Raw genomic sequence first — 22,473 nt, 5'->3', positions numbered from 1 at the left:
AATAATTAATAAACAGTAATGAAATTGTTATGCAAATTAAAACAAAAAGGATAAAATAAAAAATAATAAAATGCCACACCCTGTATCCAAATGCGTGAGACTGCCAATAATTATTATTAACTCAAAAGCTAAAATTTCCTCGATAACTCTCCAAAATTTACTCAGCACTGCAGATGATACAGGAAATGACATTGTGAAACAAATTATGAAGTTAAATTAGCTACTCACCATGGGAGCAGAAGACAAAAAACCATAGGGTAGCCAGACTATAATCCTATTAAAATAATTAATAAAGCAGTGTCTGATATCAAACACTGAAAATTGCCTAAAAAAGGCAATGCCAATATATATGTTATATGAGCCATAACTGATCTGCTGAGTTCTCTTTTGCAAAATTCACATCCAAATTAAACCACTTTCCGTAAAAAAAAAAAAACGGTTAAAATAATTGATAAATCCAGGCTAATTAAGTAGCGTACATGTCTGCATTTTGGAAGTGTCTTCCTAAAGTTTTTTAATCAAGTACTGGTATATGCAATATCCACAAAGCAGCATGCAGCTATCTACAGATTAAATACAGTGATGGCGTATGAACACGTTAATACATCAAAAACCAAAAAAGTTATTTTTGATTCGACAAATACTAAGAAAAAAGCAGGCATAGAAATTTTTTCAATTGTAATTCGTGATAAAAATAATCTAGCGGGTGCTACAAACTATACCATGCACATATCAACATAACAGCTTATTAAAGCGCTGACAGATAAAGCGTACCGAGTAGCGAGTTTTTTGGTATCTGCGCCGCTAGTTCCGCATCGTTATTGCTCCACACACTAGGAGTAGGAAAGAGAAAATCCAGGCTTGTACTTACAAGCTGAAACGCCCCTGAATAAGCAATGAGTTCAAAACAATATTGTTAATTAATTAAGAGGCATGCATTAAAAACAAAATACAAAAGAAAACTTTATATGCATGTGTGGCGCTAATTCATTGGTTCTCAACCAATGGGCCATGGCCAAAAATATGTATTGCCGAGTATGTAACATCGGTTTATACACGATACTACATTATAAGAACAACGGGACAATCTTTAACAAAACCTAAATACACAAATTCAGAGGCTACTTTTTTATACAACGTCTATTCTCGACTTCCGCTCTGTACAAGACTACGTACAAGCAACCATTATTACAAAAAAGGGTTATATTCCACCTGCCACAGATTTCTCTGAGCACAGGAGAATGCTCAATTTCTCATTGAGCTTATTCTCAAATATTTATAAAACCCTAATACATTTTCATGATTCATGATAAAAAAAAAACAATATAATAGTATGCGATTGTGAGGATCTAGTAAAAACAATTTTATATATCAGGCATGGAGCAAAAAAAGGTGGTTTTGTTATTTTCATAATGAACAATAATTTTGATTGAATCGAGGATGAATGGATAAAACTGAATATTTCTTATTACGAATACATTCTAAAATAATATAGAATATTTTCAAATATAAAATATCAATATATTTCAAAATATGAATATTGGTATGTCCAACAGGAAATTTAAAAAAATTAATTTCATGGCTGTAGAATTTAGAGATAAACAACTTTGAATAATGTTCCTTTTTTATAGAGTCAGATGTTGGACTATGTTTTTTTTTTGCTTGGGTCACTCAAGATGACGAATTTTCAGACGAGGATATTCAAAATTATTCCAAAATCAAAAATTCTTTATACTGAATATAAGCAATTTTGAAAATATTTGAATGCTCTCAGACATCCCTGGGTTGAAGATGTGACAGTTCTAAAGGATTTGAATCTTAAAAATTAGCAAGCATCCTAATGCAGATTAACATGGGAATCATTTTTGAATTTCTTAAAAATCTAATATTTTTGATAATACACTATATCGACATAGAGGTATCTCATTTGCATAATAAATTAAATGTTTATTCATTTGTCTATTTCCTTACACATATTAATATCGAGCACATATATTGCTGTCAAACAATGCATTCATGAAAAGATAGATATCCAGCAAAACTGGATTAAACTGGAATTAAGCTGTCAATGTTAGTATAGAATAGTGTTAATAACTACAGCACAAGCACAGAGTAGCAGATGACAGATACCGGCAACAACGAGCAAGGCTTTTGAATTATTAAATAGGTCTGTGCCACTATATTGATACAGGCTACTTGGTTATTTCCAACATAAAAGTAATGATAGAACCTGCCTTTAGATCCGAAAATTGAAAAAATCTAATCATTCAATTTGGTTCCTGAAACTACTGTACTATGGTGCAAATTGCGATAAGGGTATCGACAACTTTCCAAACTTCAAATTGGCTTTGTGGCATATTATGGGCACGATGTGTGCTTTCTACTCTATTGTCAAATTGATGGTTTAAATATATTTCCCTATTCAAGCATCGAGCTTAGAAGACTATATAACATTATTCTTACTCTAGCTTGTTCAAAAGATAGCGCTAAAATTTTATTATTGAACATCTGGATAGGAAAATAGCGAAGGGCCAGAATGGTACAATATACCAGAACTCTAGAGTATATCTGTTGGGAATAACAACTAACTTTCCCATATCCATATGATAGGATGACTTGCTATGAGTCCTTGTACTATCACAGCTAGGGAGGTCATTATACAATGAGTAGAAATATGAGGCATCATACCATGGTAAATACATAAAAAAAAATTCAATTATTGGTATTGACTTGCGAAGTATGCAAAGCGTAGCTTTCTGAATAGGCAATTTATGAGAATGTGACATAATATGCCAATGAGTTTATCATGAAAGCAAAACGAGCAACCAATAAAAACAAATTTTATAGCTTACTTTTGCTTCGACATTAAAAACTTAAAAATCCAGTTATGTTTATTGCTAATCAATTATAAAATTTGAAAATAAATATTTTCATAGGGTGTTTTGAAGGTTCACCCCTAGGCGGCACTAAACAAACTAATTAATGATAAGTTATTCAAGTTAAGCAAAACAGATGAGAACTATCAAATGTCTACCTAGATAATTGCTTTGTCACAGAGAGTTTGTAATTAATATGAGTTATGACGACTTATTATTATAGTTATCATATCATAAGCTTGCAAGAAAGAATTTTGATAATGAGAACTCAACAGTATAGACTGCATTCAGCTTATCAGTTATGCCTTAATAACCAGTTTTCAGAATAAGACAATTCAACATTGCTTGGTAATTTTTGAGCTACTAATGGTATTATGGTATTCTGCCCCCACATATGGTGTGCTTTGGGTTTACCAAGAAGGCTGTTTTTCTTTATTGGGTATTTCGTATTAGGTACTTCTTGTGTCCACATGTTGATAGAACCAATGGGAAATAGACCAGGGTTTAGTTGTGAGGTGTATAAAGCTCCTGTATGCAAACAGTCAAAAAATTATCATATTTACGATATACTCAACAATAAATTGATTCATTAAAATAATTAATATACATGTAATCAAAATGAAAAATGTAGATGGAGCATTGTCTATGTGTGGTTGGTAGCTGTAACAGACAAGTTAGTAAATGTAATTTTCAAATCAGGGCTCAGGATTTGGAAATGTATTTTTATATTAGAGTTGGATAATCAAACTACCTCAAGTTGAGTGTCTAAATTTTAAATCTCTGGAGTAGTGAATTGAGATTTCAGTTTTTTAATAGTGATAATTAATTGCAGTCCTGATATCTGACAAAATCAAAAGCAATGGGTTGACTTCTTGGAAGACAAATTACAAAAACGACAAATTTTTTATTTTGAAGTTGCGAGTCGGAAATATTTGTCAAATCGTAATTTGGTGTACATTTTTGCAACAATGTTGAGTTCTGATTCCAAACTATGTATTTGAGTTTCAAACTGATAAAATTACAATGGGCAAAAGAGTAATGGACGCAAATTGACAATAAATAAGGCTAATGAAACATTGAAAATATGTTTTTTCTAACCAGAGATATACTTGATTTGACCAACAGTATAACATTTTTGTAATATGTAAAAACAATGCTAGAAAACCTTACCACTCCAAGTAAAACTACCGGGGGCACCAATTGCGATATATTCTTCAGTTTTCGTGGGTTTCGGGACATCCGCAAAGTTCACCGCAGTGCCGGCCTGTGGAATGCATATTGTTGTTTTTAAATTGAACAAGATGGCAAGATGTTCCACCATTGCGTAACTGCTAAATTTATTAACTCAAGGTACTATGATCTAATCAAAATATTTTTTGACTAACTTATATAGAAGAATCACTATGTTTCAATGAATACAACTCGTTCGACAATCATGCGGTTCATATGACAGCTGACGCTCTTTCCTGATTTACATTTGTGTTAGCTGATATGCAAGTACAGGGTAAAAGGATGCCATATAGCAAGAATCAAAACGCTTCAATAATATTGATTCGATGGGATATCACTAAACTTTCCAAAATTTATTCTGCAATGTTTTGGTTTCCTCACAAAAAAATAAATAGTTTGCAGTGGGTTCACCAGTACATTCATATCAAGCCCAACGATACACAGAGAATATGAGACATTGGTTAGAGCTACTCAATAATTCAGGCCAGGTGACTCTTTAAGAGCATGGATCAGTGTAATATACCAAAACACTACGTTACAGTTCGTACCAGGTCACCTCTTAATAGCAATGTTATCTATAATAAAATACCTGACAATATCCAAGCCACAAATGATCGTATTTTCCGTCCTCATTCAGCATACCCTGACATGGCGTATACTCAAACGACAGACGGTCCTTTAGTGGTTCTACAGAGTTTTCCAACATGAAACATCGACCAATTACAGCCTCCCATGCTATTGCTTTCCGCACACCACCTCTTATAGTATAACGATGAGCACACACCTAAAAAGTAGAGCTCAGGATTATGAGTCTGTTGTGCTTTTGTAATAACAAATTCTTCGAAATTCCAGACAATTCAATAGTGAAAAGTCTAAATCTCAGACCGAAACTCAAGAGCAATAAGTTTCCCAACAGACAATTATTAAAGAAAGCAAAGATAAGTGAAAACCACTCCAAGGCCCCATGATAGATGCTATCAATGCTTAAAAAATTGGTTAAATACCAATATCCTAAATTCCCGCAAAGTAAAAGTATTTGAATATCAAACAATTCTGTATCTGTATTGTATTTCTTGGATCTTTGCTCTAGGAGTCCAATATTTTCAGTCCTTGTGTCTGTCTGTGTAACCTATCTGTCAACTGTGTGTTTCATCGAAAGCACGAAAATACGCGCCGATTATTGGGATACTTGAGAAAATCTTTGCCCTTTTCTTTTACTAAGCTAGATCGAAAATTAAAATTCAGAGAATGCTACTTTCGCAGAAAAAAATACTCTTTCGAACAAGTCATATTTCATTTCGATATTTTATGAACTGGGAAAGCCCTAATAAGAATTTTAGTGACCATGTATCGGGCACAGTATTCCACCCACATGCCGACGAGATACGCAGCTTTCAAAATGAACTCGCAGTTCCGCAGTGCACCTCCATTATTAGCCTGCAATTTGCATGGTTGGTCACGGTTTGCTGGAGTTTGTGCCTCAAGTATCAGAGAACCCTCGCGCGCCTTCCGGGTTGTTATAAATAAAATCCACTTGCCACAATTTTTCCTCCGGGCTTATGTGATTTCACAGTAACTCCAAGCCATTGATTAGAAGAATTGGTTCGCATTGTGTTAACTGAAAGAAAAAAAAATATTACGTGATTAAATAAACATACGTAATAACACACATTCAACATGGCTCTCCAAACTGGGGGTCCCGACACTCGGTGGGTTGCGGAAAGTCTTAATGGAGGTCACGGTAAAATATTTTTTGACAGTAACTGATGTTAAAACAAAATATCGATCTTTTGTGCGAGAACATGCAAGCACATCGGTCTAATTAAAGATTGGTCAGTTTTATTAGTTTTTTTTTTTAATATTTTTCGTATTATTAAGTTTCGGTTTATTATTATTTCAGTTCCTGAGGGCCGCGAAAAAATTTGACTATACCAAGTGGCCAGTGGGTTGGGGTGAAAAAAGTTTGAGAAACACTGTACTAAGGTATAGAGACGAAGAAACATGAAGCACTTACTAAAAATAATTCTATGAAGCTGGCTATCATGAGACATTAATTAACTTAGAAGTGGATATACATGTTCAAATAGGACATTATTATGAAATCCCAATATTAATTGTAATAAGTAATAACTTATTGTCCTGGTTAGTTAAATTATAAATGTCAGAAAAGTACAAGCAAATTGTTGTCTTTATTAATCAGTCACACATACCGGCAATATTATTAATACAAAAAGTTATATAACACAATCCTTATTATCCATTGATATAGAAATGAAGTTATTTACTGAAATATATTCGCCATTCAACTAATCAAATATTGTAAGAAATTAACTAAACTACTAAAGCTAGTAGAATGACATATGTTTTCTGGAATAATAGACTGAAAAAAATTTCTTATTTACCATTTAGCACCTGCAGTTATTAATTGTTCTTAGGAGACTCTACCTATATCACTAAGACACCAATGGGCATTGGTATATTTGATGGAGAGTACAGCAATCTTCTCACACATGATTATGCCTTATTGGATTCGAATCTGCAATCCATCGAAGGGTAATCAGGGTTGCAATAGAAAGTGTATTCCATATAGCTCAGCAGTCAGCACGGTGTGTCAAATGCCCAGCTTAGTAGTATGGCAACTTGCGGAGTATATAAAAACCCATAAATGACAACTATCGTATTCAAAAAAATATCAAAAATAATTATCAAAAGTTGACATGAAAAATTAAACAATAGCACGAAGAAACACAAATTTAACCTTTCTCTGGAAATAATCTGGTTGAAAAATCTTCTTCTTCAAAATTTTCTGATGAGCAGCAGAAGAAAAACAAAAAAAAAAAGATCAATTTCAAAGGTATTTAACCGACCAACAAGGACAACAGATGATCAATACTGCATGCAGATGATATGACCTTGAAAGAGGCAAAACAGCTGACAAGGTGTTTCTTTGTAAAATGCATGTCGTCCATGGATGGTTGTGCGAAAAATGAAACAAAACTTTCCAGTTTGTTTGATATTTGTCTTTGAATGATATCAATCCGAAAAGTAGCATTATGAAATTGCAACTTTTTCAGCTGAGAATATTTTGCAAAGTACAAACGAAAATGCTGTATATTTATGGCAGAATATCAATATGCCCAGCAAAAAATTTTCCTCATGTGACAATGGATGAAAAGATATAACCAATGAGAACAATAATAATGCCTGACATTGAAAAGCATGCCCATCTTTGAATCGATGATATGAGGCAATATTCCATGCCATAACAATTCATATCCTTCAAACAACAACAATAATATAACAACCCAATAAATTCAGAATAATGAAATAATGTTGCAAACATACTACAACACAGATAAATGCAAAACCAAAATTCAATATGCAATGCAAAAAACAAACAATGGATAAAAATTTAAAATACAACTTTCTTACAAGCACATAACTTACAAAAATGATGCAGTATAGATATATTTCAGGTGAAATTGGGCTATGACAAATTTACTCAGACATAAACATATGATGACATATAAATAATTTATAATGCAAGGACCTAACAATGAAAATGGAAAATATTTTCGATTTTCATATTCATATTTCATTCACATATTCGATTTTCAATAATTTTCCCAATTGGATTTTTTAAAGACAGTAAGTAGCCTACCGTATTAGTAAATTTATATTTCTTTTTAATACAAAACTTCCAAATCTGATTGCTCCATAAATTTCAGGATTATTGATCTATCCTGCATTTCAATTAATATACCAGGATACCATTTCCATTTTATTAACAAAATTAAAAGTAACAAACAAAGCTTCGCTGATCTTTATTAATAAACCACGATAACTGTGAATGACAGTTCGATAAATAATATTATTGCAACAATGCAGATATTGTGTTTCAATTCCTATGGGTAAATCCTTATTTGAAATGAAATCAGAAGCGTGAATATTGTAAGCTCTAGCGACAATTGATAATAGTATTACTGATAATATTTGAAAGGCAATGAAGATACACTTCAAGGATAAAAACTTTTATCTCAAACTGTATGTGAGAGGTAGCGTTGGATCAGGAAGGGTTAAAATCGAATAATTCACATTTCACAATACCATCTAAAATTTCATTTTTGAATATGGATTATTAAATACATTCTGAATTTGCGCAAATTGAATAAAGAATTTACTATACATTCAGTAACAATGAATTTGACAGTGTATGACAGTAATAAACAGTAATTTGATCGTTTTTTATTGTTTACAGTTTTCAGAACGAAGGCCCTTTTGGTTATCGTGTGGGAAGTCATGAATTAAGAATATTGAATAGAATTATTTTTTAATTCAATTCTAATATTCTATTTGTGTCCGACCTCTCTTCTAGGCTGGCAATAATCCATGTTGAAAAAAACATAACAAAAACATGAAACATTTAAATTCTTATCATGCCTGATACATGCAAACACCTTTCACAAAAAATGGCAAGAATGCACAAACATCAGTAATAAAAGTACTATGTCTATTTTAACAGTCTAGAAATAATGAAACAAAATTTAATATAAAATAATCCAATTAAATTCAAAAATAGCAGTGTAATACCATATTCAAATTAGAGTTTTTTTTTCACATCCCTGATGAATAGGCCTACTAAGAATAAAAACTTTGATACATGTGGTATATTACTATTGAATTAGAAATATATTAATATGGGAGGCTACAAAACTATATGGAATTATAGTTTGGGAACAAACCTAAAATGACACAATTTGATAATATTTTCAATAGCTTACCTGGTGGAGTAATAATAACTCTTGTGCAATCTTCTTTTTCTGAAACATCACATTTATAAAATCCACCGGGTCGAACAGCATCTACGCTGTGTGCAGGTGCACGTTCATCTGTTGGTGCACCGACGAGCAATCTAAAATTAATAGAACATGAGTAAATGAAAAAAAATTGTTTGTGATTGCATTTGGCATCACTGTAATGTCCACTGCTGTGTATTGCCACGTTTAAACATATAGAAATACTAGTAGCTGATAATATAAACATTTCATATACATTCAGAAAGAAAAATACAGATAAGACAGCGTAATGCTATGGACTACTAGAGTCTTTAGTTTGGTTAGATCTTAGATGGCTCACAATTCTTTAAAATATATCCAATGTCATACTGTTTAGTATTTCTAAGTAAATGATTTCCCGAATCATGCTAGACCTAGACATCTTGTTAAACTCAAGTATTTCCTGTATTGGCAGAATGGCAGCTCAAGTAGGTGATTGATTGCAATAGTTTGTTAATGGAAACATGGCCAATAAAAATAAAAACAACAACAATAGATGTCAAGAAACTTTAATGAGAAATCAATTTTAATGGTAGTGCATCTATTCATTGATAAAATTGAAATGAACCAGGTATTCAATGAAAATTCACTATGCAATTTTCATATTAGCTTTTCATACCAACGCAGACAAGATGAATCTAGATTATTCCAGAAAGTTGTTAAGCAATTGTGGTCATTTTAAAATAAACGCATACTAAAGAAACAAATTTGAATCATTTTCAATTCCATATTATTACTCAAAAGAAGATTGTTACAGCTGAGAGCATTTTATGAATGCCCATTGAACTGTAGCAAGAGCGGCAACACTATTTTTCTTACTAATAAAAGATTCTCTGATGATAAAATCTGATTTTAAACTTGGTTCAATAAATTTAATACAGGTAACAAATTTATTATTTAACAACGAGAATGATATATGAATCTAATTGATTTTGAAATAAAACTGGTTGGGTATACCTAAAGTGAAATTTAAATTTAAGCTATTCAAAATGGAAAATATAGACAGGTAGGCCTACCTAATTTTTCCTCTATAAAATCTAACATAAATTGCTGGAAAATAGCAAGACGTGTTAGGATTTAAGTTTATTTCAAATGTAAATCAATTGCGAAACTAAATTCAGGAATACCCAAAATATTTATATAATAGGACACAATATCATGTTATTTGCCGATAATCCACTTATTAGTAGGATAACTGAATGAGGTAATCTCTAATGAGTCGATGAATCATGATCATACAATGAATTTACAACGTAAGCATTTGTAATAGTTGAAGTATTCTGATATATATATGGGTGGAGTATGAACAGTCTGGCCTCTTAAAAATAGGAGAAAAATCCAACAGTCAATGTTTGCTATCTGACTGAGAGATTTTTGTGTTGAAAGAACCCCTGAGGCATTCTGTAGAAGTCTTCATTCATAAAATATCACCTACTAATCAAATCACTAAACTAAATTGAATTTGGTTACAGATTTAAAATCACATTTCAAGAATAGCAACAATTTTATTGAAAGAATTACCGTACAAAACACAAATTTTTATTCACTTGAATTCTTATGTAAAATATATTTAAGTTGAAATAAATTGAAATTTTGAGATATCAATGAGGAATTTACATATTTTTACATGCATGACTGAACTGCGTAGTGGTTTTGTTTATTTTTCCTGAAGGTGTGATATGTTTAAAATAAGATTTCCCAGGGCCTATTACAATATTGCAATGGCACAAGTAACAACTTCATACACAGAAACTAATGCCACACATCTTACAAAGCTTAAATTACAACTTGTGAAATTTCAGTCATAAAGTTGAAACACGAGATCTCTGATTCAACCAATTATCTAGTGGGCGACATATTTGGCTTCCAAGCGTAACATTTCACGCATTGCTACGTTTGTACAACACAGGATAAATATTACAGATACAAGGTTGTGCCAATAACGGTGGCAGATTTTTATGACAATAGTCACTATCAATGGCATAAAAATATAGCCTAATGCAATAATCCCTATGGGAGTCATAACTATAAAGTAAAAAAATACTATAAATAAGTCCTCAATAATAAAAAAAAAGGTGGACCAGAAGATGTTCGAAATTAAATTATTTAAAAATGAAACATCTAAGAGACAAAATAATGTAACAGCCGGGATGTCCAAAACGACTAAATTAGTTATATTTGACATAGTAAAATCTTGATTTTAGGAATAATTTAGTATATTTTAATTTGAAAATGCCTTTCCATTGAGCATTTAATATTTTATGATAGACAAAAAATTAGGACATCGTAAAATTTATTTATATTAATTAATCTAATTACTTGCATCTGCCATAAAACTCAAGCAGGTATATTTAATTCAATTAATGCACCTTCGAAAATGAGTCTAATCAACCATCTGGATAAAGTACAACAGACTTCATTAAGCCAACAAACAATAAACCAAGTTTCAATTTACAGGAGAATGCAATAAAATAAACAAACAGATAATCAATGTTGAATACCAGTGGGATAACAAAAATATTACCAAGGGAATGAGACCAAACAAATTATCTGTGAAGGAAGGAAGACAAATTGATTTCGTTTTTAATGAATGTGAAATCCTGCCATGTCCCAAATGATTTATCTGCTCATATAGAAGGGAATGTTGTGGTCCAGACAGAAAACATTAAAATAAGTACATGTCAGCTGGGGTATGAAAAGAAATCCCCAAAATCATAAAAGTGATTCATTCATTTACGATTCAGCCAGATGACACAATGATACAAAAGTAAATTTAAATGGAGAGCCCACTAAAGTGAGACAACTAAAACAGTGTCTGATATATTTGAAATTACTGTAATTAGTTATTAATATTACAAATAAAACATTACACACTATGTTGTCCATTGAAATAGCCAAAATACAGCTATAGTTTATTTATCGATCTCTCATCCAATCCCTTCAGTTCGACAAATTTGTTTTTGCTATTCAATTATACCACACAAGACAGGTTGGCATATTTTGATGTAATATTAGATTTAATAAATAGAAATAAAATATAAAACAATTGGTAATATAATACTTTATAACAGTTATGTTTCAACTTTCAAGAAGGATTTCACATTCAGCATGACCAAGGTCACTCAAAGGAGATTTAATAATAATTCAATAACGGCCAAACGAAACCATGTGAATCTATTGATAAACTGTAAGGACCAATTATATGAAATAATGCTATGCCGCTACACACAAATTCTTTTTACAAATATAATATCAAATATACTCACACAGCATTGTCTGCTTCAACACTGTTGGCTGTGATATGATGTTGTGCGATGGATAAACCAAACAAACTGCCCTTGGGACCCATTTTCATGATTGGAAGTCTAGACAAAAAGGGAGTGATAATTGGATTAGGATTGTCAAAAGTCAAATCAATAAAAAGTGTTTCTTTGAAGTAAGGATTAATGAAAAATACTAATTCCAATAAATGGTATTTCATAGATAAATAAGAACAATGACAATTTTGAAGCATAGTTACAGATTCGAATCACAAATAAACTATAAACAAATCAATAATAAGTAAAGCGCTATAAGCAGATAATGTCAAAAAAACTATCTTGGGAAATGTAGATACAGTGTCACTATCATATTCAAATAAAGTAGAAAAGAGACAGATACAATTGTTTCTGATATTACTGAACAATTGACATCCTACAGACGAGAATATTGGATTGCCTTACAGACAACAATTTAAACATATTGTATTTCAAAGCTTTACTATTGTAAATTAAAGAGTATAAAATCAAGGTTTCGTCAGACTTTAATAAATAATACCTGTCCTCAATGTTGAATGCCAATGTGAAAGTAGTGCAAAATCCAAGAAGAAAAATAAATATAACAATCATTAAGGACAAAAATGGTAGATGACGATGTTTATCCATGGCTTTATGAAATATGTATAATGTACAAAAGTAATAATAGATTATATATATAAGAAAATCTAAAAGATGATCAATCTAAAAATTGTTAGTTCATATTATATTCTCATGTAGTATTAATAAACTGCATTGAAAATTAAAAAATTATAGCATAAATATGTATGATAGTTTTGAAAGAACCAATGTTTGAATTTATTTTCAGAGCTGTTAAGTAAATTGACGAGTTCAAATAGTATCAGTTAATGTCTGATACATCTTATTGCAGTTTTTGTTATTCTTACTTATCTTTCAGTATTCGTATTATTTATATAAATAATATTATTGATGACATTTCTCTGTTTCTGTAAGCCTTTTGCTCATACAGCTGTGCAAATTGTACCAGTGCTGCTCTACTGCTCTACTACCAGACTACCCTTCTTGTGCACAAGGTTAGACAATGTGAAGAAAAAATTGCAGAATTGTACTAAAGTCTGAAAGTTGAATAGACCTATAGACCCTAATCTGCTAATACTGTAATATCACAAATATCATAGAGTTGTACCACTGTCAGAATCCAAAGTTACAGAACGAGTACGGTACAGGAGAAAGATGAAGACAACTAAATATTTTTCAGGGGTGGAGGCTAACTCGCCATGAGGGCTAGAAGTGTTGCACTTCCACACCCTTACTACTGTACTACAGTATCGTAGACTACTACTGTCTGGATGTAGACTAGTTTACTACGCTACCGTACATCGTACACTTAAGAACCGGAACTAGATACTTAGAATGTAGAAAGGCCTATGGCAGTATGGTACCGGTATGGTACGGTACCGGTAAGGCCTGTAGATCTAGAAGGTCAAATTGCAGAATTGTGGAAGCAGCAACATGAGATACCGGAGCCGGCGGAGCGGAGGTATAGTAGCATCTGAGCATAGCCCAACTGCCCAATGGATAGGCTAGCTACGGCGTTAACAACACAGTGCGGCGTTCCAACGCCACATCCCCAGATTAAATAATACTAACTGGGCGTTATCGCCTGTTTCTCTTCAAATAGTCAAACGACTTTCGCGAGTGGGCGCTATTTGACGGTAAACATATCGATGCGATGCCTTCCTCGCGAAAGTCAAGCACTTCTAACGCTCAGCCCGATGCATCACGCTTTTAAGTCGACTGTCAGTACTGACATCAATAGATTCCCCAATACGGTCGATAACTTTTGCCGTTGACAAAGGCACTGAAAACAAGTTAGCTTCTTCGCAGTTCTTTTTCCTTAATGTTTGATAGCTATACCTTGTGTTCTATTATCGATAAAACTGAAAACACACATTAGGAACTTTTTAATTCGAGTTTGTCTAGAATGAGACTACCTCACCACATCAAAAGATATTTCATGGAAAAAAATTATTATGTATGTTACAGCCACATTGTTGTGTGTGAGGGTGTGACGTACTAGAATGGGGAATGGGTGCCACGTATGGTCTGGTGCTCCTGTTAGTTTTTCCAAGATCCTAGGAAAATTTAGAACAAATGTAACAGATACGATTGGAAAAAAGCTGAATGGCCACTGGGGATGCCCTAATTTGTTGCCGTTCTTAATCTGAATTTATCGGTAGTTTCGATCCATACACCCAGAAATAACAGTAACATATATACATTTTCACCAGTTAGGTATTATTATCAATCAATCTTGGGGAAAATGGTATTTGTCAATTTTCCAAACAACGTCTCCAATTCATTTACACAAAAGTAAAAATGAAAGAAAGCGTAAACACACCAGTCTTTAACTACAGTGTTGACCAATATCAACATCAACAACAACCAATATCATAAGACTTTGTCTTATCTTTGACCTAATTTTCGTCATTGCATCGGTAATTTGTACTATCTTCAATGAAAACCTAGTAAAATAGCTTGCTAGGTGAGTATAGTCGGTAAAGAGGAAAGCAAGAGTTCAACATTTCAGATGTTCTCCCTGTGACTGTCGAATAAAATGTTCCGGACTTCGAAATCCCCAACTACCGTTAGGTATAATACCTCGGTATTTCTGCAATGGAACGGCGCTTAAGTAGCCTACACCGACCCCCTTTTCACCAACCTTTTACGTCTACACAATATTCGTTGTTAGTGCTAGCAGAACACTGAAAATTGCTGTAAAAAATAATAATCACACACTCTATATACTTTATATATCCCATCGTTGTAAATTAATTCATTTCAATTGTGGATCTTCAATCTCAGTTTCATCATGATCGTTGATAATAATTACGGTATCCCCGATCATTTTAGTAGTATGTATATATATATCGCAAGAACACAATTCTTAGGCTTTGAAAAATTAATTTCATTAGGATATTTTTATTATATTCTTACCTATTTATTGCTCTAGTCTCAATCCTCTTTATTCATCCGTTGACAAGATGATCTCCATCACGATGGGATCGCATAAATCTAACGGGAAACATTACCGCGAAAATCCCCTTTTTTATCGCGCAGGAGCCTCTCTTTGAGCGTAAATGCATATATATTTCATGTAAATTGAAATCTACTAAGTTCTCATTTAACGGTTTATGGGAATCTACCAGCAGTTATTTGCACTTTGCAGAGTCATGTTAGTCCGAATTTCTTTGTTGTAAGCTCACCAGAGGACGCCGTTGCGGGGCGAAACTGACTTATTTGATCATTTCGCTTCTAATTGATTTTCCCTCTCAATTTTTGTTATTTTTTTATTTTCCAAATTGTTTTCAGTCAAATATCATATCATTTGACGTCATACTCTGCTGAAGTAGCGTCATTATTCTGCGCCCAGATCAACTGCAGTCGGAAATTGTATGACTTTTCTTTCGCGCCAAATCAGACGTCTAATAAAGTGCGCGCTCTCTCATTTTCTCAGGAAATTGGTATTTGCCAACATTCTTTAACACACAGGAACGCTCGCCAGGTAACAGGGCTAAAAGATTTTGGTGTCAGTCTTCTTCATACAAATTCAGTTATCATAGAGACTACACAATCCAGCAAACTGGATCTGTAAAAAAAGCAATAGAGCGATGCTCAAATATGTGTACGTGAAGACAAAAACGAGGTATAGTAATGGTATGCAATCTGGCACAGTAGACTACCGGTACCGCAGTCTTCCCGAATTACGCGGCTGAATTGCTGATGGTGTCATCGCACACAAAAAAAGGTTCCCATAGAGCCCACAGAAACTTTTGAAAAAAATAAACATTAAAGCCTTTTAGCGGAAAACACAATTTTTAACCACTGAAAAGTTCATGCAATTGGTCCAGTAGGTAATGGAAAAGGCGATTTTTTCATAACAACAAGAATACAAAATCACAAAACGATCCATAGGTTCATTTCGTGCCCAACAAATAAACATTCCATCTTTCAAATTTAAAATTTCGTTTTCATTATATAAGGATAATCAATAGATATGCCATTACGTGTAGAACTGTAAAATGATGGTCTAACAGTCTAACTCTACGTTGTATTGATAAACAACTTTCAGATTTGATTGACAGTAACAACAATAAAGTTCGTGCAGACATTCATTCAAAAAACGTTTCGTGCACTTGTTTTCGTTCTTTTTTTCGTTCAAGAGATTGCTTTTGAAAATCTTTATACCTATACATGTCGAAACACACTAAACCTTTACTATCGCTTGTAGTGACATTCTGAAATTTGTGTGTTGCAGCCAAATCTAAAAGAGAGGGTGAGAGAAACAGAATTATTTTGTACAGTGAGGTATTTTTGATCTTTGCAATGTGTTCCGTTTACACAATTATAATGAGTTTAACACATGTAACTTCGTGGGGAGCTCTAAAATGTAAATCCATGATATAGTTAAACGCGGAGAACGAATATTCTAATACTGTCGAATAACGGAATAAGACAATCTTGTTTCATGAGACCAGAACCCAATTAGGTTAATATACAAGTATTTATAAAAACAACGTATACGTTTCATCAAAACTTTCCATCATCATGTGCTGTCCCATCTACTACAACAATTGTAACAAATACAGACATATAACAAACAACTATCAGTTTTGTTTCAATGAGGTGTCTTACACTGTAATCAAACTACCGGAAATTGAATTGGACGTTTCTGGTCAGTTTTGCGCTGAAGTCTAAATTAAACAATTTTTTTTTCAAAATCAATATAATTAAACTGTAAAATATTCAATTGAATGAGACTGAGTTTAAGTTTGGGCTGATGCCAGGATGTCCGAGTGATCTGATGCGCCAGACGCAAGAGTCATCTCTTTCCATTAACTGGATCTTGGGAATTCTTGTCTCCGAATGGGGGCGTGGGTTCGAATTCCACTTCTGACAATGTGTTTCTTTAGGCTATTGCTGGTGTTTACCGGTAATAACCATATGCAAATATTCTTTATTTCAACACCTAGCGTGCCAATTTTAGTTTATTTATTGCACCCGGTTTTCTTTATCTGTGTTCATTGTCTAACACTTCACATTGCATTGATTACAACCACGTGGATGGCTGAGTCATTTTCACGTATTTTTCAGAACAGCACATTCGCTTCATGTATCCCAGTAAAAACGGATTAGCAGGTCTTATGGCTCATTTACATGATAATTTCTAATAATAATCGATGTTAGTAGGCTAATTCGCAAAATTCATGTGGTACTCACCATTGATAACAGTAATTTTGAAACCCTCCTTCCCAATCTGTTGAATTGGTTGTTAGAACCACGGGTGTCACTGCTTGATAACCAGTTTTGGTTCCCCAGTAAATCTTTAAATATCATTTTCATTTTTTTTTACTAGATGGGAAAAATAAACTTGGTTCGCAACAACAACAGTGAATTCTATTGCAGCTATGTCTAATATTATACCCACTTATGATAATGTATATTTTAATTATTTCCTACATCAGTGGTTTCCACACCTCTTCGCGGAACCAAGCAATTTGGATGAAACTTTGTTATGTCTGTTTTTGATAATAATACTCAGAGTTTGACACCGTTTTATGTGCTTCATTATATATGATCAATCGATGTAATGCCAATCGTTTCTTCAAAAACAAAACATTTCGTTCATGCTGTCAATCAAATCCCACCAAGTGTGTGTGTGTAAACACAACTCAAAAATCATGGTAGAATCGACTAGAGGCAAGTTCGCCCACAAAATGACCTTTTTATTCTGTCTTCACTGCATTTGATTGTGGATTCTAATCTTGTAAAGTAATGCTTAGGATGCTCGTGGCGAAAGTGGCGGTGCTCGGAATATTGTTTATTCCCAGGCAAAAACCCATCAGACTTTGCTGCGTTTTATTTGAAATATCATTTGGTATCAAGAATAATGTTATTCATCACGCAATTCATTTAATTGCATAGTTGTATGCAAATATGTATAAAGCGAATAGGAAATCGGGTGCTACTTTGGTATGCGATCTCAGCGGTTTTGTGATTTCAGTTAGGGTTAGGAACTGAATATTATAAGAAGGTTTTTATGAAAATTGAGATCACGTTAAGCAAGTGCGATCGCATACCAACGTTCCATCAAAAGTCCGATAAAAAGTAAGGAGAGACACATATTTGCTTTACCGCAACTGTAACGTAACGTGTTCGGACCCGATTAAAATGAATGTGGCGCAGAACTTCTGATGCCATTTATGAGAATGATTAGAAAGAGATAAATCAAGAAGTCTGTGCTTTGGCACAGCGAAACCCCAAATTGGGTACTCCCGAAGTATGTGAATCAAGATGGCGGACACCGGAACGTAGTATGTGTACCAGGTTAGGGTTATGCCATAATTTTATTCCGATTTTTCTTATTCTATTACGAGTTCGGGGACTAGCCAAGTGACTCCCGTAGTATTTTTACCTGAAATTATGGAATAACCCTAACCTGGTACACATACCACGTTCCGTTGGCCGCCATCTTGGTTCACATACTTCGGGAGTACCCTATATTGAAGGTAATAATAAGACGTGAATCAGTCACTTTTATTTAGTTTTCGACTTTTGTAATTTGATTTTTAATTTTAATTAACAGTAGTGGGTTGCTAATTTGAAATTGATTCATTAATCACAATGAATTTTATTTGCCTAACGTTTGCCGTGTTTCTGTGTGGATCAGTTTCTTCGGCATTTACATGGAAATGCTCGATGCCCATACCACAAAAAGATCTTGATATTTCTAAGGTATAATATAGAGTTACCATTCACTCATTTATGAAACGGAAGCTATTTATGAAACTATTTCTTTTGTTTTTCGTGTATTATCAATGAATTTTTATGCAATCGACGTAGGCCCTACGTATTATTAATATGTAGAATAAAGATTTAAGAATAAATATAATACATCTTTTGTACAAGATATAAACTTGTTTCAATTTTTACCTACAGCTAAATAACACAGTTTGGTACCTTGGAATTCAAACCAACGACGCCGTTTCGGCGGATGTAACATGTGCTCGCATACACAATTTTACAGTAACTTCTACAGGACTTGAAGTTCATACGGAAGAATTTGGTGCTGGGTAGGTGACTTGTATTAATTTTCGGGCATATCATAAACTTCATCGTCTCCATTAGTTAACTCGTGAAACGTCACACCTATGAAACCTCATGTGGTGATAACAAGTTACCTCACCACTAATTACGCCGCGCTGTTTGGCAGATTAGTATCCCATTGAGAATATTCATGTAGCGAGAATTGGTAGACACATCGACGCCTCAAGGTGGGTTTTTTCAGTGGAAAATTTGAGCTGCGACTTCGACTTCTAAAAGTTTCAAAAAGCCAAAGCATGTTTTGTGCAACTGTGCTTTTATAAAATTATATTTCGGCAAACAATCAAAACAATCTTATTCTCACCCTTATTCGGCCTATATATAGTAGAAGTCTTTTCATTTCATGTAAGTCACAATTCGGTATTACAACGCTAAGCTGGTAGACACCTTATTAGTGCTTTTAGGGGAGCTCCAGAAGTATGTGCACCAAGATGGCGCACAACCTGAACATAGTATGTGTACCAGGTTAGGGTTCAGGTTGTGCGCCATCTTGGTGCACATACTTCGGAAGCGCCCTTTTAGGCACTTACGTTATGTTTTTTCCTCTGCTGTTGTCTGTGGCGCGAAATAATGATTTAACGTTTTATTACAAGCAAAGCATGCGGTCTGCGGTCATATTACCAAACTAAACTAGCGCCGACTTTGCATGTACTTTTTCTTGCTCTGCCATCCTGCAAAAACATGAATTTGTTGCGGTGCAGGTTGTGGTAGACTTTTAACATCTGACATGATATTCCTTGTCGGGATGGTGTGACCAAAAAAAAAACGAATAAAATTCGGAAAAACACTAGATTGCTTAAATTAAATCCCAGGAGGAGAATTTAACTGTTTCCGGTTAGATAAAGCTTGTTTTTTTAGTCTATTTAACGAACTTCTTCCAAATTTTTGGATCATATTTTGTTGCTAATTAATTGCACATAGAAATTTATGTGCGCGACTCAAAATTTGAAAGAGCAATGATTTAGTTTCGCCTAACAATCCTATTCACCTCAAGAGAACAATGCTCAAATATATGGTCACGGAAGCCAAAACGAAGTATTACGAGTATGCTATCTTTTACAGTAGACTACCGGTACCGCAGTCTTCACGACTTCGCAACCAGAAAGCGAACAACGTGAACGCGGAAACGCTAAAAGTTACGCAATTTTTATTTTTCATGACGTCATCTCACACACAAAAAATGAATCCCATGGAGCCCACAGGAATTTCTGAAATAAATAAAAGTGATAGCCTTCTATCGATTAATACAAACTTTATTCACTGAAAATTTCAAAGCAATTGGTTCGGTAATTGATAAAAAAAGTTTCACAATCACAAAAAACAAAATGACATACAAGAACAACAACATAATAGCAAAACGGTCCATAGGTACACTTCATGTCCGAAAACATATCTTCATATTGAGCTTCACGTTATCACTGACACAACATTACGACGCCTATGAGACAGTTTGAAATAATTTGAGTTACAAACTCAATATATAAGGTAATATATATATTTTAGGTCTCACAGAACTGATTTTATCACTCACCTCATACGTCAGCGGCTGGGAGTTTACCACGAAAGTACTGAAGACGGTATGACGTAGGCCATGTGAAAATATATATTTACAATACAAATAGTTAGTTGCACGTTTCCAGAACAGTTTTTTTGTACTTTCAATCTTTTAGCCTATAACATAAAATTAATTTGCATTTATTTCTAGCATATAACTAACTGTAATACTAATACATTTCAGAACCATTTTTAAAAACCGCACACGAGTACACGTTGAATGGAAAATTTAATCCCGAAGCGCGTAAGGAAAATATGTCTATAATATATTTGATATCTTGACTATGGATACCTCATCTAAGATTATTCATTTTGTTATAAAACAGTGATTATTTGGTGATTTTGAAGAGAAATATAATTGAAAATTTAGGCTAAACATTCACATATAACCCCTTTAAGTCATAATATAATATTTGTTCCATTCTTAGTTTGTTGGTTATAAATCATGAATTTTTAAATTTCACCATAATCCAAACACTAATTTAATTTTTTTTATTTCATCCAATTCATAAATAAAAATCTCCAGAAATTCGTTGTATTATTTTGTTGCAGACAAATTTATGTAGGAGCCTTAAAATAAATATGTTATTATTCATAAATAAGCACAAATTAGCGTAAAAAAATTTCATTTTTATGCTGAATATTTCTATACGTATAGGACTGTGTAGTGATAACCATTATATTCCAACCCTAAAAAGTTATTATTTTAACTTGCTGTCGCTATTATAATTTAATATTATTTCTGCTTAGATGAGAAACACTTGCTCAAAGACGATTACGTGTTTATAACCGATTATTCCAATTACTTGGGAGTAGTGGTCTGTCCAGCAAAAGGCAAGTAAATAATATTTTGATTTATGAGTAACATCAACATTATTCCGTTGAGACAGAATTCTAATTCATCTTCATCTGGAAACTATACTATCCAATAAGATCACTCATTTATTTTTTATGACTAGACTAGTGGTTTTCAACCAGAGTTCTGCGGACCCCAGTACAGGTCATGGCTTCCGCATGTTTACTTTCAAATCCGAGAGTATATATTATCATGTGTATACTTTTTAAATATAATCAAATACATATTAGGTTTGCCACTTAGTTTTGTCATTATTAGGCTCGTTTTTATACATATTTATAGTTTATACAATTCTTCTATCTGTCAAAAACACGTCCCAATCTTAAACAGTTGTGTGTAAAATTTCTTATTGAATTCTTAGAGAGAGAAAGAGAGAGATTTATTATTTGTCAACCAGAAAAAACATAAATACAATGATAATAATAATAAATATAAAGCAATAGGAATAACGTTTCTTCGGTATGGACTGGAGGAAGCTATACGACTATGCGGTCATCAGAGTCAGCTGTCAGAGTATAGGAATACATTTCATTTTCCCACATTTGTATTTTTTCTATATGAAGAGAGAGAGAGAGAGAGATTTATTTTTTCGTCAACCAAAAATAACAGTCATCGTAATAATAATAAAAATAACAATAAGAAATAAATTAGTTTGGTATAGACAAGAGGGAGTGATACGACCA

General features: G+C 33.2%; 2 protein-coding genes across 5 annotated transcripts in view; one reads left to right on the top strand and one right to left on the bottom strand.

The window, feature by feature from the left end:
* LOC120337810 (integrin alpha-6-like) overlaps positions 1–12,937 on the bottom strand; it is a 29,202-nt gene extending 16,265 nt beyond the window's left edge. The window contains exons 1-8 of one of the 3 annotated variants that reach the window (XM_078117030.1): positions 12,758–12,937; positions 12,208–12,306; positions 8,888–9,018; positions 6,865–6,912; positions 5,645–5,724; positions 4,696–4,890; positions 4,047–4,140; positions 775–885 (exon numbers count right to left, since the gene is read on the bottom strand). In XM_078117030.1, the coding sequence (XP_077973156.1) occupies positions 775–885; positions 4,047–4,140; positions 4,696–4,890; positions 5,645–5,724; positions 6,865–6,912; positions 8,888–9,018; positions 12,208–12,306; positions 12,758–12,864 (865 nt within the window). In that variant the 5' untranslated portion in view covers positions 12,865–12,937. Of the gene's footprint in view, positions 1–774; positions 886–3,290; positions 3,405–4,046; positions 4,141–4,695; positions 4,891–5,644; positions 5,725–6,864; positions 6,913–8,887; positions 9,019–12,207; positions 12,307–12,757 lie in introns of all 3 variants that reach the window. The other 2 variants (XM_039405699.2, XM_039405700.2) reach the window with 2 other exon arrangements.
* A 5,929-nt stretch (positions 12,938–18,866) lies between these two features.
* On the top strand, positions 18,867–21,791 carry LOC120338010 (uncharacterized). 2 transcript variants are annotated; one of them, XM_078116643.1, is made up of 5 exons: positions 18,867–19,011; positions 19,216–19,349; positions 20,884–20,957; positions 21,119–21,178; positions 21,685–21,791. In XM_078116643.1, exons 1-5 carry the CDS (start codon positions 18,901–18,903, stop codon positions 21,774–21,776), a joined length of 471 nt encoding a protein of 156 aa, XP_077972769.1. In that variant the 5' UTR covers positions 18,867–18,900; the 3' UTR covers positions 21,777–21,791. The 2 variants fall into 2 exon arrangements, with proteins under 2 accessions (XP_077972769.1, XP_077972768.1); XM_078116642.1 differs by having other exon boundaries at positions 21,119–21,186; positions 21,684–21,791.
* The last annotated feature ends 682 nt before the right edge of the window (positions 21,792–22,473 follow it).

This window comes from Styela clava, chromosome 10 (genome assembly GCF_964204865.1).
Source record: "Styela clava chromosome 10, kaStyClav1.hap1.2, whole genome shotgun sequence".
NCBI lineage: Eukaryota > Metazoa > Chordata > Ascidiacea > Stolidobranchia > Styelidae > Styela > Styela clava.
This window is presented reverse-complemented; position numbering and strand designations above follow the sequence as displayed.

Coding starts and splice junctions, on each gene's coding strand:
- LOC120338010 (XM_078116642.1), top strand. CDS start 18,901: ATGAATTTTATTTGCCTAACGTTTGCCGTGTTTCTGTGTGGATCAGTT. Junction 20,958..21,118: donor CCACGAAAGTACTGAAGACG/GTATGACGTAGG, acceptor AATACATTTCAG/AACCATTTTTAAAAACCGCA. Junction 21,187..21,683: donor ATCCCGAAGCGCGTAAGGAA/AATATGTCTATA, acceptor TATTTCTGCTTA/GATGAGAAACACTTGCTCAA.